Genomic DNA, 14,970 nt, shown 5'->3' with positions numbered 1-14,970 from the left:
TGGCAGACTGTGTGTACATCAGATTTGGAGGACTGGGTTCTACAGGATATTCAGAAGAATGCTAGTACAAGCTCCACGCAAGTGGCCTGCCAACATAGTGTCAGCCTAATTACAACTACATATATCCTGCATGACAACTGCTACTATCCCTATCATCTGCAAAGAGTGCAAGGATTATCAGGAGTGGGTTTCCCTCTACGGGAAGGACTTTTTCGATAGTTTGTTCACCAGACCATCACGATTATGGGCTTTGTGTCATCAGTCCTCTTTACCGACAAAGCAACCTTTACCAGAACTGGCATAATTGTGATCTGTGAGCTACAGACACAGCACATGATCAGAGAAACTTTCAACTGACAGTGCCTTCTACTCTAGCAATGATGCATTTCTGGACACATGTTCATTGGACCTTTTTCCCTTCATTTCCAGCCAGGAATCCATCCCTGCAGTTTGTCAGTTTTATTAATGTTCACCCTGTATTGTTTCATCATGTGTATCTCTCACAAAAAGACCATGAGAATAAAATTAGAGAGATTCCAATCCACACAGAGGCTTACCAGCAATCATTCTTCTTGTGAACCATTCATGACCGGAACAGGAAAAGGGGGGAGTGAGACTGATACATAAAGCACTCCCTACTACACACTGTTAAGTGGCTTGCTGATTATAGAAGTAACTGGATAGATAAAGTAAAGAGAGCTGTGCCACATAGTTCCTGACCACTATACTATGTACCAAATCCCCTATGTCAAATCTCAAGTCTCTCTGCAGTTTTGCAAGAAACGGAGTATGCCACTTAAAATGCTAATTTATTTGTCGGATTGAGAACGAAACTCTGATGATCTTTGGTACTAAACTGCCATCAGGTTTTGTCATTCACTCCTCCAATCTCAGTGTCCTTAACACCACAGAAATGACATTTTCTTCTGTGTTCACAATGTCATGATTTCATCACTTATCTGCATCCCTCATTCTACAACAGTGTTCCCTTTGTCTCTACTTGGAGAACTGTTTTTGAGTAATTTTACTTTGCACTGTTGCTAGTTGACTGTTTTTTCCTTGCTGAATAAAGTAGCCATTTGATGTAGTTTGGTGGAATTTCAGATGGTTTCTCTTTTAGTATTTTTCAAGGTCTATCAATTATTACACTCTTGTGTGAACATTGTCAAAGTTTTTGGATTCACTCAGATTGGCATCTGCCCAGTTTCTTCAGAATATAAATACCTGTTTGTATAGCTATTAACAGTAGAGAATTGATTAATACTGTGCTGTAAAGAAATTATTCCTGTTATATTATCATATGACATATAAATCAAAGCTAGAAACTATCATACTTCCAACAAACATTAAATTGTCCATACCTGTTCATTTGACATGTAACAAAGGGAAGGTAGCTTTGTATGCCATATAAGTGAAGGTGAAAAGGAGTTAAATTTCAAATCAATTTTGTGCATACAGTGAGCTTATTTCTGCTTCTGGTACTGCAGACTCTCTGTATGGCTAACATTACCTTTCATATTCCTTGTATTTGAATAAGCCTGGGAAGGGACAAAGGAAGGAATGAGGGATGAAGAAAAGAAAAAATAGTTACAATTTAATGTAATCAGCCTGAAGATTGTAAGATGACTTAGCTGGATGTTAATATATAAGTGAAATTAAAAAAAAATTGATCCCTAATCAGTTACTTTTATTTCCACATTGCTAAAAAATTTGCAAAATTCTGCTACACATTTACAACTTGGAGGTCAGTAATTACAGTGTTACATGTCACATGGCATTGTTTCACCACAAGCCAGTTACTCTTTGAAGATATTCACTGCATTCATCAATGTACTATTACAAAAGTTTGGTTTCATTTGAGCACATCTCACAGACAAATATATACTAAATAATTGTTTACTGGAAGCTTACTAAGTTGCATTGCTCTGCAGAAGTAGTATAATAAGAGAAAACATTCATGAACCTCACAATACATGCAAATCTGCCTCTAATATTGTGAATGTGCTTTACTGGATTACTCAGAAACAAAGTTCAGTTTATTTTATTTTTTATTTTTACCTGTCCATCTATATAAGACAACATTACAATAGTTTGTGCATTGTGATCCCAAACCATCTGCCAGAAGTCGTGAACTGTATGTGGCATTGGATGCTGAGTAATGATAAATTCATGCAGTTTATGAAAACCTGAAAAGAAATTGCATGTTCAGATAATTATAGGTTTTCCATGAACAATCTCTTACAATTTTTTAAAGTATACTACAAAATAATAGCAAATAATTATAACATTGTTGGAAAATAAATTAATACTTTCAGTGCAGTAAGAAATATTCAACATCTGTGGAGTAACTTTCATTGTAGGTTACATCTCATTCCTGTTGCAGCTTCCAAACAAACAACTTTATATCATAGCTGAACAAAAGTTTCATGGCATTATTGATTACAACACAGTTACACAGTGATCAATTAAATCAAGCATCAATGGGAAGAAAACTGAAAGATAAGAAAGGCTTGAAGATAGATACAGAGAAATTCAACTCAATAAGTCAATAGGAAAGCATAGGATGATGATGATGATGATGATGGTGGTACTGATGTTAATTCATTCATAAATTTTCGAAATGGAAAAAAGTGGGGAAAACATTATGCAACTTCTACAGTCTTACCCTGAATCCATGTAGCATTAATGTAATCACTGCCATCGACGCCTGGTTTTGGTGTCAGGTGTACTCTTGAACTTTCAATTGGTAAAATACAGCTTCTGTTTTTAAAATGGTTGCATGGTTTATTTGCAGAAACTAAGTTGAAATCTTTGGGTTGAAAGGATGTGATAAGCTGTAAAAAATTAACAATGTATGATGGTAAAGTCAATGTGCTACAGTTACAATAACCATTATCTTAAAATTTTTTAATATTATGACTGAAAGCCATGCCAGTTGGTAGCACAGAAAAAAATAAGGAAGGAATTTCAGTAAAAACACATACAGGAGTACATAAAAATAATTAATTTACAGCAGCTTCAGGGTAAGCTCTCTTCTACAGGGTAAGCACTCCTGGTTCAATAAAGAATGCAGAGAAATGGATACACAAAAGTTAATAAAGATACATGTTTTTGCAATGGAAAATACATCATTATTTGTGGAATTAGTGCTAACTTCTGGTTAGGAGAAACAAGCTACCACTGTTTGAGTACATCATTTGCATTCAATTAATGGGAGCAGTGGAATAAAATACCAAGGGTACAAATTCAGAGTAATTTATGGCAGGAAAACCACATAAAACTTGTTGCAAGAAAAAGAATCAAACAGAAATGAAATTCTATCACAAAGTAGATATCTTACAAAACTTTGTTTGACGAATTCTTCAGTGTCGTATTTCAGCTTGTGACCCTTCCCATGAAGAAATTAATGTAGAAAAACTAAAAATTAAAAGAACAACTCTGTATTTAATCAGAAGTTCATTTAGTCAGGATAAGGGCATCACAGATCAATTCAATCATCACCTGTGGTAGTGAAGTTACCAAACATGTTAATTTTTCCTATGAGTGTCTCACTAAGTAGCCATTATAGTAAAATCAGACATTCAAGTTAATTCACAGTTTGTGAATTGTTGTTCTTCTCACATACAGTTTGTGAATGGAAGAAGAGAGATGAAAATAATAATGATATATAATGTGCTTCCGCCACTAACCATAAGGTGAGCTGCAGAATATACAATGATGAGCCAAAACATTATGGTAACTTACTTAAAAGCATGTTGATCTACTTCTAGAATGCAATTCAGCAGTGATTCTGAATGCCATGGATTTTACAAGTATTTGATAGGTTTCCAGAGGTTGGTGGCAGCAGGTGCCTATGCACAGGTCATACACTTCCCATAATTTACAGACGGTTGGTTTGTGGGTGCTGAATTGGCACCCGGTATCATCCCAGTTGAGTTTCATCAGATTCAAATAAGCCAAATTTGATGGCCAAGAGATCAATGTGAGTTAACTAACATACTCCTCAAACCATTGCAGCACAATTCTAGCCTTGTGACATGGACAGTTATCCTGCTGGGAGATGCCATCACTGTTGAGGAAGGCATCAAGCATAAGGGGTTACAGGTGCTCCCTAATAATATTCACATAGCCCACAGCTGTCATGGAGCTTTCAATTACTATTGCAGGTCCCATGGAGGCCCAGGTGAATGTCCCCCATAACATAATACTGCTCCCACTGGCCTGCGGCCGTGTTGCACTGTATGTTTCAAGTGGCCGGTTGCCTGGATGATAACGTATCTGGTCATGACCACTGACCTGGTTTAACAATAAATGGGAGTCATCTGACCAGCTGACATGATTCCATTGATCCACGGTCTAATCTCAATGAGACTGTGCCCACCGTAATCATAATTTATGATGATGTCAGGTCAACATGGGAACTCATAGGGATTCTCTGCTGCAGAACACCATGTTCAATGCTGTGCAGTGAATGGTGCACTAGAAAACACTTGTGCTTGTGCCAGCACCATACTCTGTCATCAGATCTGCCACAGATCACCATCTATCCAGCTTCAGAGAGCAGGCAAGCCTCAAAACCCTATGTTCTGTGATGAGGTACGGACGTCGAACTTCTTGTCACCTACTTGTGGTTTCAGCATGCTCCAACTGCTTTCCATAGATGCTCACAACAGTAGCATGCAAACAGCTGACCAGTTTCACTGTTGCTGAGATGCTCACTCCCAAGCACTGGGCCACAACAATCTGGCTTTTGTCAAAATTGCTTAAGTTGACAGATTTCTGCATTTTGCCACTTATTGTTGCTAGAATGGTTGCCCATTCATCTTGCTCCACTCGTATACTTCTCTTACCATGCCACGTGCCCACAGTGCCACCAGGCAGCACACAACCTCACAGTGGGCAGTGGTCATTGCATTTTGGCTCATCAGTGTAAGTATACTTCCAGATGCAGATCTATGAGTAGCTTATACATGAAACCTTGAAAAATTCCACAGTCAGATCTGGATTAAGAATTTATTTCAGGGAAGTGGAATACTTTTATTTGTACCAACATTAATTATAAGCATAACAGTATTTATAAGTACCAGTAATCAAGGTACATAGTTTTTTTGGTTATTCATTCCACAATGTTATTACAGGAATGTAAAATATGTCCACAATCTGGAAAAAATCATGTATTTGTCTCTGGAGAATAAATGAGTAAGTAAATAAATAAATAAATTTATAGAGAAACTTTGCCATTTGAAGCATATTCGCACGATCTGTGAGGTGTACAATGTGGTGTAGTGCTTAGCATTGCTACCAGATGACCCCTAACCATCAGCCATTATTTATTATTTAGTATTATCATTTCTGGAAGGTTCTTGAAATTTCTTTTGTTTGTAATGTTTGTATATTCTGCAATACTCAATGTTTGTTTGAACAGTATCACTCTCCATCCAAGAGTTGAGTTCTCTTCTATCCATATGTTGGTGTTTGTAAAAATGTGCTTTCAGCCCTAAGTGTTGTACTTCACTGACAACTTAGCTTTCAGATTTGGACTTGATTCCAGTTATGACATGACGACGTTTGGTGGACACACCATGTACTTCAAAACATGTATACCACTGCGGCTCCACTTAGGAAACATAAAATCCAAATGAGCATAAATCATTCTCAAGATCCACATGTTCAGGAAACCAAAGGTTAAAACAGCAACAGGACAGCTGCACATTAGGCATCCATCAGTGTTTTCAGAACTTGCTGGTCAGAATCCAATGACCTGACAAAGGATTTGACCAAGTCACCAAATAAAACAGGTGGAACAATATGATGTGTTTGACAAAGATGTAATTTTACTTGGATGGCACAGCCCAGCAATAATTTAAGTACATCAAAGAGAAGCTCATTAGCTGGGACCAAATGCAGACTGACTTGGAGAAGACATTAGGTGACAATTGGAAGCAAGTCACCTTAACAGAAGAACAACTGAAAATGGGGCCTATAGTCATGGGGAAATGACATCGTCATACATACAAAATGTTTTTGCCCTGTGCCACATTTTGAATCCGAATACAACAGAAGCCAGCAAAAAGTTCACACTTGATGAATTCCTCAATTGTTCTTGCATCCTTTACCAGAAGAGCTTTGTACATCTCTTCTGTGAATTCTTTCATCAAGAAATATGACCAACTCCAGAAAATGGATCTATGGTAGATACATCAGTTTATGGCAGCCGGAACGCTTGGACAGAGTAAGCCAGATATAGTGGCTGACCCTATACATCAGGAGGTAATAAGAAGATGTTAAGGAAGAGATGTATCAATCTTTAATACCAATATCTTTTACCAATTGAATGGCCCAGAAAGAGGAGACTTTGCCAACTCAGACTTATGCTGCAGCCATCAAACAATAATGTAGCATCTGACCAATGGAGGTACAACCAACTCCTCTGCCAAGTATTCACCTCAAAAAAGGACAAACATTCAGAGAACAACACACAAGTACGTTTCTACAGTGTATGGCCTGGACACACTCTATGCAACTGCAGAGATAGATGACTACTTTTGATGACTATTATGCCACAAGACATCAATCATCACACCAGTCATATTCACACCAGTCAACGTCAGGTGACCGAAGTCAGCCTGTGGCGCAAAGATCATTGCAGTACCATGGACAAGGTCACTCACCAATATGGTGTATCTATCTTCTTGCACCATACTGAGGTACCAGCTGCATGCCTAGCACACAAGCTCAGGAAAACTACCTGAGGCAGTCATCTATGGAGGTGAGTCCACAACAGGTGAAAATCCTCTACGGATGACGGTTATCAAAATGTCAGGAAAACTTTCCAATGTCGTCATCGATGACCAATCTGTCCGGCTGCTAGCTGACTCAGGTTTCTTTTTGTGTAATACTGAATGCTTATCATGTCAGTTGAAGCAGACTATGTTCCATGATATGAAAGTGATCATAATGAAGGACACAACTGGGAAATATGTCCAGCAGACAGGAACATGTATTGCAAGAATAATTGTTGGTAGTAGAACACAGACCTACAAATTTGTCATCTTAGCCTAATGCAGTTATAATTTAATTCTCAGCTGGAACTTTTTACAGCAGGCTGTTCCAGCTCGTCAGCTCCATTGTGAGCCGCGGAGCGCTCCCTGCTCCAGGGAGCCATGTCGCTCGCTGTGACCATTCAAGTGGGCCGGCACGCCGGCACGTGGCATGGCTGGCTGAGGCAGGCGGCAAGGCAAGCGTTTTGATCATCCAGCTGCGTCTTACAAGATCGACAACCTCATACTCTTAGCTGCTAGGACGTGATGACATGCTACACCAGTAAATACCCATGTCCAGCTGAGAGAAGCTACTCACAACAATATGTGGATCTAAACATGCACATGATCTGAGCGGCACTGTTGTGAAGCTTTGGAAATGTTTTTTTGCTGTAATGAATGATACCATCATGAGAAATCCAACGTGTTGTACTACCTCTCTTTCAACAAAGTTTAATTTAGCAAATCAATAATCTCCATTTGAAGTGACGATGACAAGTCATCGGGGGAAACTGAAAAAGAAGTGCTGAACACCTTAAGTTCCATTTCCAAACTAGTGAGGTCTCGGAATCGTGTTTCAAACGACGTGATGAGCTGCTTTAACTTTGCTTGGTAATCGCAGAAAGTAGTACCTTCAGGTAGTTTTAATGGAGCAAGACGAATGAAGAACGTTAAATGTCCATTACTCATCTGCCTCTCAAATAAACGTAACTTTTCCATGAAAGCTTTGATCTGGTCGTGCATGTCAACGATTAGTTGCCCTTTGCCCTGCAATGACAGATTTAAATTATTCAGATGCGTAGTTATGTGAGCTAGGAACACCAGGTCTGATATCCATTTTATATCTTTCAGACAATGCATTTCTTCCCCTTTCAGTTTGAGAAAAAGGGATATTTCTTCACGAATGGCAAAGAAAACACCTAGCTCTACTGTTTCAGCGCACAGTGCCTCTTGGTGAATAAAACAATGAAGAGTCAAAATGTCTTTCCCGAATTCGTCCCCGAGTTTATTTTTCAAACAAAGCAAAACCTTGGTGATGCCCGATCATTTGTGGTGCACCATCTGTTGCTACAGAATGGAGCTTATCCCATGGAAAATTCATATTGGCCACTGATTCACAAACAGCTTCAAAAAGTCATGTCCTGTTGTGGTGTAATAGAGTGGTACGACATCCAAGAGTTCTTCAGTTACTTGCAGCTCCATGTCGACACCACGCACAAAGACTGCAAGCTGAGCACAGTCTGATTTGTTGGTGCTTTCGTCAAGCATTAGCGAAAACGCAAGAAAGCTCTGCGCCTTTTTCCTGAGCTGTGTCTCTAAATTTGCTGCCATGTCCAGGATTCGAAGAGACATTGTGTGCTTCGACAGGCAAACCCCTTCAATTGCCTGAACCTCCCTTGGAAACAAACATTCTGCAACTGCTACCATGCATGATTTTACGAGTGGTTCCACCGTAAACGGCTTGTCACAGGTCGCAATGATGTGAGCGACCCTGTAGCTTGCTCGAATAGCAGATTCAGTGTTTTCTCCGCTCTCCTTCACCTGAAATTTATAAACGCATTACAGAACATGAACTATGTTGCATGTTTTGATACCCTTGGTATTACAAAACCGTTTTTAAAATTACGTCTCCTGGTATGTCGTTCTTAAGCCTGGCTACCAGTTCTCTGTGTGCAACGCCACCTACCTGATCGTAGTGCTCTGCGTGAAGATGTGTATAATGTCGTTGTTTATTGTACCTCTCCGCAGAATTAAATATTTTACGACATACAAGACACTGCGGACGGCCGGCTGGAGTGGCCGAGCGGTTCTAGGCGCTTCAGTCTGGAACCGCGCGACCGCTATGGTCACAGGTTCGAATCCTGCCTCGGGCAATGGATGTGTGTGATGTCCTTAGGTTAGTTAGGTTTAAGTAGTTCGAAGTTCTAGGGGACTGATGACATCCGAAGTTAAGTCCCATAGTTCTCGGAGCCATTTGAACCATTTTGAACACTGCGGACGACCATCCTCTCAATGAATAGGAAGGTATCCCCCAATAGAGGTACAGGGTTCCCGCAGCTAGTCACAGCTGTCATTGAACACGGATTATTGCGTCAGTTGCGGCTGCATGCGGCCAGGCGGCAGTGAGTTCGCTTTCCCCCTCCATGCGGCTCCGAGCTGCCGCAGTGAGTGCTCCGGAGTGCTCCGGCTCCCTGGGGCTCGGTTGGAACAGCCTGTTTTACAGGCATCACAAGCAGTCACAAAGTGTGGAAGATAAGAGCTCTAGAGTGACAAAGCCATTCTAACAGGCACACACATCAAAAATTGTTCTGAATGGTGGTTTGCTTTTGAAGATGATGTTATACCACCATCATCAATGAGACAAGTTCCAGTCATCAATGTGGATGCTCAGTTAATCTGTAAATCTTTTATCAGTTGTCAAAAGCTACTGGGACTCACAAAATACATCTACATACCTGCAATAATAATAAACACAACATGTGGTCAAGGACTTTGGATCACTAATTATCACAAGCAGCCACAATTCATCCATATTGGTATGTGCACTGAAACAGTCCAGGATGGCCAGCTAAGAGCCATCAATGAAGAATCATTCTCTACTCCCACCACAGACAACGCAATGGAGGAAGCAACTATCAAAATACCAATAGGAACTGGCCCACCCAGATCTGGAGTGGCAAAACAACAGTTTTAAGAGGCCAATGGGAAAACACTGCACCACCATTGGGGTTCATCCACCAATTAGCCAGCACTCGAATACGATGAAGCTGGCTGAATAACAGATAATACAGGAGGAAATGAAGTTGCTGCAGAATGACATTACTGAATCTTGAGTGTGTCGTTGCTCCTTTCCTGTGGTCCTACCAAGCAAGATGGTGCAGTGGCTAGCACAATGGACTCACATTTCGGAGCATAATGGTTCAGATCCACATCTGATCATCTAGTTTTAGGTTATCCACAGCTGATTCTCCACCCACTCCTTTCTAATCTGAGTTTTTGTTTCATCTCTAATGACCTAATTGTCAATGGAACATTAAACACTAATCTTCCTTTCATCCTGTGGTTCTTATCAAGAAGAGGGAAGCACACAGTGTTTCTACGTCAACAGTTAACAGACTCTCACACATTGATTACACCCTCAAAGTATATCTCAATTATGGACATGCAGTAAGGCTATTGGCAAATCAAGGTTGACAACTCTGACCAGGAAAAAGACTGCCTTCATAATTTCTGGCAGTGACTATGAGTTCAAAGTTATGCTGTTTGGACTATGTAACACTTAAGCCACCTTGAGTGTATGGTAGACAACTTGCTTCAACACCTTAAATGGATGATGTGTATTTGCTATCTGAATGACATTGTCATCTTTTCAAAGTCATCTGAGGAACATCTAAGCTGCCTGACAACTCTGTTAAAGTCCGTTCCAACTGCAGACCTCTCCCTGACTCCAAAACAGTTGCCCAAGAAATGAAAATCTTGGGACAACCAGTTAATGGTGATGGAGCCTCTTCTGATCCAGAGAAAATTGGAGTAGTAACAGATTTTCCAACTCCTCAGTTCATTAGTGATGAGAGATGTTTTCTTGGAATGTGCTCATATTATCCAGCAATTCATAAAGGGCTTCTGTACCAAGCCACATCCCTTGCAAGAACTACTACAGGAAAATGGCAAATATTCCAGGCACACAAAAGATCTTTCACTATTCTTAAGGAGGCTTAAACATCTTTTGCAGTCATACCATTGTACAAAAACTGTGCAAAGTGACAATGTCACAATGACGCTAGCAATTACAGTACAGATTCAGGAAGGTGCTGAAAAGGTGATAGTTTATGCTTCAGAGTACTGTCTAAGCTCAAGATGAACTATTCTACAATTGAGAAAGAGTTCTCTGCAGTTATTTGGGCCACAATAGATTCCAGCCATATTTATTTGCCAAACCATTTACCTCTGTAACTAACCACCATTCATTATGTTGGTTGGCTAGCCTGAAGGATCTGTCAGATGGACTGGTGAGATGGGCACTGATGCTTCAGGAGTGCAATATCACAGTGGTGTACAAAAATGGATGCACATGCAATGACACCAACTACCTTTTGAGACTGAGGCAGAACTCAGCAGCATGGATGAAATCTCAATCATGACACTGCTGCAGAACAGAGGCAAGATCCAGCACTGCTGAAAACCCTACAAGACTTGAAGGAGGAATTGGCCAAAGGTGAATTAAAGTCAATAAACAGAACATTGTATTAGAGGAACTATGATCCAATTGGGAGGGGCAGAGAAATGACTGCTCATCTATGGCCAGTTATCCTGAAGTTTTTCCATGATGCTTCAAAACTTCTGGTCACCTGGGATTTGAGAAGACTCTAGATATATCTGATGCAGGTACCACTGGCCAAGTGCCCATCAGTTTGTAAGACACACTGTCTGCAACAGTGAGGAATTCCAGCAATGGAACCACATGCTGCAATTACCTCTGAGGTACCTGGTACCAAATCTACCAGCAGCAGTCCCTTCCACCAAACTGAAACTGACTTCTTGGGGAGGTTTCCAAAGTCAACAAACAGGAATAATAGTCTGCTCTGACTGCTTCACCACTCTCAGCTGTCACAAAAACTGTGTAGACTGCTGAAGTTCCACAAATTGCAAGATTACTTATAGAAAACATCATTTTGAAGCATGGAACATCCTGAGTGATGATCTCTGACCGTGAAAAACTTTTCCAGTCAAGACTAGTATCAGAGTTTATTTCATGTTGCAACATCGCTTACAAGATAAGTGCCTACTACCCACAGATTAATGGCCTCACCAAATGCTTTAATATGGTATCTTCATTATGCATAATTGTGAATGGTGGGGATGCAGTTGCATATAGTAATAGCAATACATAAAATAGCCTCAGGCTGCAGTTAAGATGTTACAAGTTTTATTGCATGATTGATTTCAAGACTTTATGCCTGATCTTCAATTCTCATTTCGTGGCATGGAATATACGTATCTTCATTACCCATCATATTTATTTTGATCATGTACTGAAACTTGTAACACCATAACTGCAGCCTGGGGCTATTTTATTTATTGTTATTACTGTAACATATTTGGTGCACCCAACCCACCAGGCATGGTAGCTCACAGAATGGCAGGTGGCCGACACCAAGCCTAGCATGTTCTATCAGCATAATCTCGTCTATGTTCTGTTTGTTGTGTGGTCAGATTTGCATAAGTCCATGCCTGGGCACTATACAGTGAACATCAGTTGCGATTCTGCTGTTGGTTTATTTTTCTACCATTATGTGGTGAAACTTGTGCAGGTATGTGCATTTGTTTTCAATTTATCATTCTTTACCTATAAAACAATTATTTCCAGCATAATTATACACAAAATTCATCTTCAACAGAAAATAATTTCCTCTTATGTCCTCACCTGTTTTGAGGCATTTCTATAAAAATAAAATTTGTGTGTAATTATGGTGACAATAATTTTTTATAGATAAGGAATGATTAATTGAAAACAAATGCACTTACCTGCACAAATTTCACCACAGAATGCTAGAAAGATAGACTAACAGCTAAACTGCAACTAACATTCACCGCAGAGTGGCTAGGCTTGGACTGAGGCAAATCCGACCCACACAGTAAACAAAGCATACTGTAGACTAGAGAGTGCTGATAGTCAGAACGTGATAGGTGTGGCGTGGGCCACCTGCTGTTCCCCAAGCTACCATGCCTGGCAGGTCAGGGGCTGCAATGATAATGGATACATGTTCCCATTTCAACCAGATGATATTTAGAATGAGTACATGAAACACCTCATCAGTTGGACCAAACAAGCAAGACAGCTGGCTCACGTACAAACCCAAGAAACCCAGGAGAAGGGCCAAGAATACTGTAATGCCAAGCACTGGCCAGTGAGATATGGTCTGGGAGACTTGGTACCGATTTTTATGATTATGTGGAAAGTGAATCTGTTGGAAAATTTACTAAAATGCTACTTTGGGGCTGTATAATATCTTTCATTGCTTCTTTGATGCCACATACGAAGTTGACCAATACAAACTCCCTTCCCATCGAGATGACAAAAGCACAGATATGTCACCCACATCCTCTGTACAAAACCCTACTATAGTCTTGAGGTGCTGATCTATCATGGGGGATTTGCATTCCATGATACTTAAAGACTTACTCAACGACTGCAAAGGTTTCATGGGAGGGGCTATTTTCAACACTCATTATAGTGAAAAGGAGGTGGCAACACTACCAGAAGGTGAGGTTCCACCAGCACTGTCATACACATGACCTTTGACAAGATCTAGATCCAGCTCTAATAAGAACTTCTGAAACAGTGACTTGTCATTGCTCCAGGAGAGGGAACAAATGCATGAGCTGTATGGCATACAGTGCAGTGCAGTGGTTAGCATTGCTCGCTAGCGCACTATGGGTCACCAGCTGAAACTCAAGCACCAGTCATTTGTAATTTGGTATTGATAATTTCTGAAATTTTCTCAAAATTTCTTATGTTTGTACATTCTAAAATTTTGATGTCTGTCTAAACAGTAGCATTCTCAATACGGGAGTTGTGTTCTCTTCTATCTGTATGATGGTGTTCGTAGTAAATGTACTTTCAGTGCTAAGTGTTCTACTTCATTGACAACCTTGCTTTTGGATTTGGATGCAATTCTTATTATGACATGACAATATAATCAACTTCTTTTAAATTCTACACATGCTATTAATTGTAAGATAAATAACTGTTTTTCATAAACCAGTAAAAAAAAGTGTTACACCACCTGCAAATATATAAACATGCATGGCTTGGATTCATAGGATACAAGGAATGAATAATACGGCTCATGAAGTTACAAAAATAACTTTACTAACAAACAAACAAACAAAAAAAATCACCAAAATGAATTATGTCTGTTCAGAAATGAATGCCTTTGCACATCAGAGAAATAAAAAACTGTATTAAATGTTTTGCTCTACTTTGTGCATAGTGATATGCTGGAATATTCCTTAGCATACTGCCAGTAGGTGATTGAGGCACTCCTAATCAAGCACACCCCACTCTCAGACAGTGACCACTCTGACATCATCCAAGATGTTTGCAGGGTTATTACAATGATGTACTGCACATTTCAACTGATCCCAAGCATGCTCAATCGGGTTCATTGTAACAAATACCACGAAGCATTTCTTTCAGTAAATTCCTTTATTACCCTTTAGCTGAGTTGTTGACAAGCAAATGCTAACATACACACTTTGCAATAACAGCTGCTTGTTATCATCAATAAATTATGTGCAGCTTCAGAGAACCAATACCCACACAATGTGATAATAGAAACGTTGATCGCCAACAAAGCCTAACAGGTGCACACTAGGATGACGTCCATAAATTTCAGTGTGGCAAGGATCAGGGAGGATAAGTAATAATACAATACTACAGTCCCATGAGTCTGGCAGCTCATGGGCAGGCTGGGCACTCATAGGCAGTCCATTGATGAGCAGCAAGGTCCAATAACAACACAGTCCTTTGAAGTGATGAGCTCATGGGAAAGTCACATGCAGATCCTGTGGGGTGGTTCCCTTGGGAGCAGCTGACTGAAGTTCAGCATCATACAGGGCTCACAGTGAGGGCAAGACTACATCTCGGCAGGCAGTGGCAGTTTCAGGCATCAGGTCTGCATTGGGGACACGAAGTGGCTGTCAGTCAGTCAGAGCCCAGAGTATAACTGGCTCTCAGAGGATGGAGTGCTGACTTAAGTAGGCACCCGCAGCATACTACACACACAGTATCATGTGGACATACATCCTTGATGATGCGAATATGGGCCTGCAACTGCAGTGCCATGTACCGCAACCTGCACACCCTGTAGTGGCATAGCATGTGCCCCCAAACGCCATGGCAGCTACAGGAGGCTTCACAGCAAAC

The 14,970-nt window shown here is 40.3% G+C and overlaps 1 protein-coding gene across 2 annotated transcripts in view; it reads right to left on the bottom strand.

Annotated features, from left to right (window-relative positions):
• LOC124721448 (tyrosine-protein phosphatase 99A-like) overlaps window positions 1-14,970 on the bottom strand; it is a 524,901-nt gene that overhangs the window by 35,185 nt on the left and 474,746 nt on the right. For both annotated transcript variants that reach the window (XM_047246429.1, XM_047246430.1), the window contains 2 exons: window positions 2,666-2,834; window positions 2,059-2,186 (listed from right to left, as the gene is read on the bottom strand). In XM_047246429.1, the coding sequence (XP_047102385.1) occupies window positions 2,059-2,186; window positions 2,666-2,834 (297 nt within the window). The remainder of the gene's footprint in view (window positions 1-2,058; window positions 2,187-2,665; window positions 2,835-14,970) is intronic.

This window comes from Schistocerca piceifrons, chromosome X (genome assembly GCF_021461385.2).
Source record: "Schistocerca piceifrons isolate TAMUIC-IGC-003096 chromosome X, iqSchPice1.1, whole genome shotgun sequence".
In the NCBI taxonomy this organism is placed as follows: Eukaryota; Metazoa; Arthropoda; class Insecta; order Orthoptera; family Acrididae; genus Schistocerca; species Schistocerca piceifrons.
The sequence above is the reverse complement of the archived record's forward strand: the minus strand, read 5'-3'. Positions and strand labels throughout refer to the sequence as shown.